General features: G+C 37.8%; 1 protein-coding gene across 1 annotated transcript in view; it reads left to right on the forward strand.

The window, feature by feature from the left end:
• LOC144974635 (uncharacterized) overlaps positions 1–2,500 on the forward strand; it is a 9,497-nt gene that overhangs the window by 4,336 nt on the left and 2,661 nt on the right. Inside the window, exon 4 of the mRNA XM_078917707.1 lies at positions 1–102. This exon is cut by the window's left edge and continues 1 nt beyond it. Within this exon, the coding sequence (XP_078773833.1) occupies positions 1–102 (102 nt within the window). The remainder of the gene's footprint in view (positions 103–2,500) is intronic.

Here is a 2,500-nt window from a genome sequence, read left to right on the forward strand (position 1 = left end):
TCGACAGATGAGCCTAGATGTAATATTGGATCTTACGTAGTGGAGCAGTCGTTAGATACATCTATCTATGAGGTCATTTGCGAGAGTCGGAGAACGTCGATGGTAAGTTGCATGCCAACATTTTGTTGATTTGATTGTTTGTTGGGTTTTTCTTTTGGGGTTTTTAAATTTATTTTTGTTTTTTTTTTTTTGGGAAGAGGGGGGGGGGGTTCTTTCTTGTTTGTTTGTTTTGATTTGTTTTGTTTGTTTGTTTGTTTGTTTGTTTTGTTTTTTGGTTTGCTGTTTTTATTTTGTTTGTTTGGTTGCGGTTTTGTCTGTTTGGGGTTTTTTTGTGGGTTGAATTTCATTTTTTAAACAAATTAGATTTGCATATTATTTCGTTTTCTAGTGGTCCCGACTTGCTCAATGCGCTGTGTAATGTGTTTAACAGACCATAATATAGTGATACAAAGATTCAACTTTAAGCAGTAAAAGCTGTCTGCTCGACGCCCATTGTGTATTAACATTCTAACAATAAATTATCGTCACTGTCAATAGATAGAATGCGCTTGGCCAAGGAGTTCACAACATTGCCATCCGGAAGTATAACGGACCAACACACAAACTCTGTGTAACCATGAACTTTTATAGTCTGGTTAATACAGTTTAGTGAGAACAACTCACAAACGCGGATGGCAAAAACAATAACAAAGGCCTGAGTGACGTCATCTGCATACTATCTATAGCCACGTATTTAACCATAGCCATCGTTATGTTATAGATAGAATGCGCTTGGCCGAGGAGTTCACAACATTGCCATCCGGAAGTATAACGGAACAACACACAAACTCTGTGTAACCATGAACTTTTATAGTCTGGTTAATACAGTTTAGTGAGAACAACTCACAAACGCGGATGGCAAAAACAATAACAAAGGCCTGAGTGACGCCATCTGTATACTATCTATAATAACAAAGGCCTCAGTGACGTCATCTGCATACTATCTATAGATAGTATACAGATGGCGTCACTCAGGCCTTTGTTATTGTTTTTGCCATCCGCGTTTGTGAGTTGTTCTCACTAAACTGTATTAACCAGACTATAAAAGTTCATGGTTACACAGAGTTAGTGTGTTGGTCCGTTATACTTCCGGATGGCAATGTTGTGAACTCCTTGGCCAAGCGCATTCTATCTATAGCCTGACACTGAAACCCAAAAAGACTGGCATTTTGACGTCATTATTTGGTTTTTGCACCGCTTAGTGAGTTGTCGTTAGTAGAGCTCATGGAAACAAGTGGTCCCATTGGTTGAACTATTGAATACAACTCAAGATTTGTTTTTTATTTTGTGGCCAAAGACTGGCATTTGGACGTCATTTTTTGGTCAATGTCAGGCTATAGATAGTATGCGCTTGGCCAAGAAGCTCATAACATTGCCATCCGGAAGTATAACGGGCCAACACACAAAACTGTGTGTATTCATGAACGTTTATAGTCGGATTAATACAGTTCAGTGAGTATTATTCATAAACGCGGATGGCAACATCTTCGATCTATCTATAGATAGTTCGAAGATGACGTCACTCAGGTCTTTGTTATTGTTTTTTGCCATCCGCGTTTATGAGTAATGCTCACTGAACTGTATTATCCTGACTATAAACGTTCATGGATACACACCGTTTTGTGTGTTGGTCAGTTATACTTCCGGATGGCAATGTTATGAGCTTCTCAGCCAAGCGCATACTATCGATAAGTAAACGAAGGCTACTATTTAACCCAAACCCTGTCTGGATCAAGTGGTGTAAAAATGTGAGGATTTCCTAACTTAAGGATACAAGGATGGAGCCAGAGCTGTTCAATTATTGTCACCAATTATCTCACTGACCACGATCAACATTTCGGCATCAAGAATGTAAATAGCATTTTTGAAGAGGTGGGTCACAATAATCCCTACTCACAAATGTGTTTGTTTGAAATGACACTTATAATAACGATACTCACGATAAGTAGATTTTCCTAAGTTCAAAGGTTCATAAAGTAACTGACCATTCAAAATCAAATCAGAAATAATCAATACATCTACAATATGAAGATTAAATGACTATAGATAGTATGCGCTTGTCTAAGTTCACAAAATTGCCATCCGGAAGTATAACTGGCCAACACACACAACTGTGTGTAACCATGAACGTTTATAGTCTGGTTAATACAATTTAGTGAGAACTACTCATAAACGCGGATGGCAAAAAACAATATCAAAGACCAGAGTGGCGTCATCTTCGAACTATCTATAATCTCCTCAACAACTCCCAAACCTAAGACTTCAATAAAATCCCAGGTTTGCGAGTTTTTGACAAGATGAGAGTCATTTTACCTGTTCGATATCTGAACGACGAGTTTTCTGGAGAAAAAAATTGAAATTCTTGTTAGTTTGGGGTTGTTTTTTTTATCAGAGTGGGGCTGTGTAATAGAGACTTAATTCTTGGAAAACCTGTGATTAAATTGCCAATGGAAAATAAATT

This window comes from Berghia stephanieae, chromosome 6 (assembly GCF_034508935.2).
Source record: "Berghia stephanieae isolate SIO BIC M18660-M18661 chromosome 6, UCSD_Bste_1.3, whole genome shotgun sequence".
NCBI classification, from domain to species: Eukaryota; Metazoa; Mollusca; class Gastropoda; order Nudibranchia; family Aeolidiidae; genus Berghia; species Berghia stephanieae.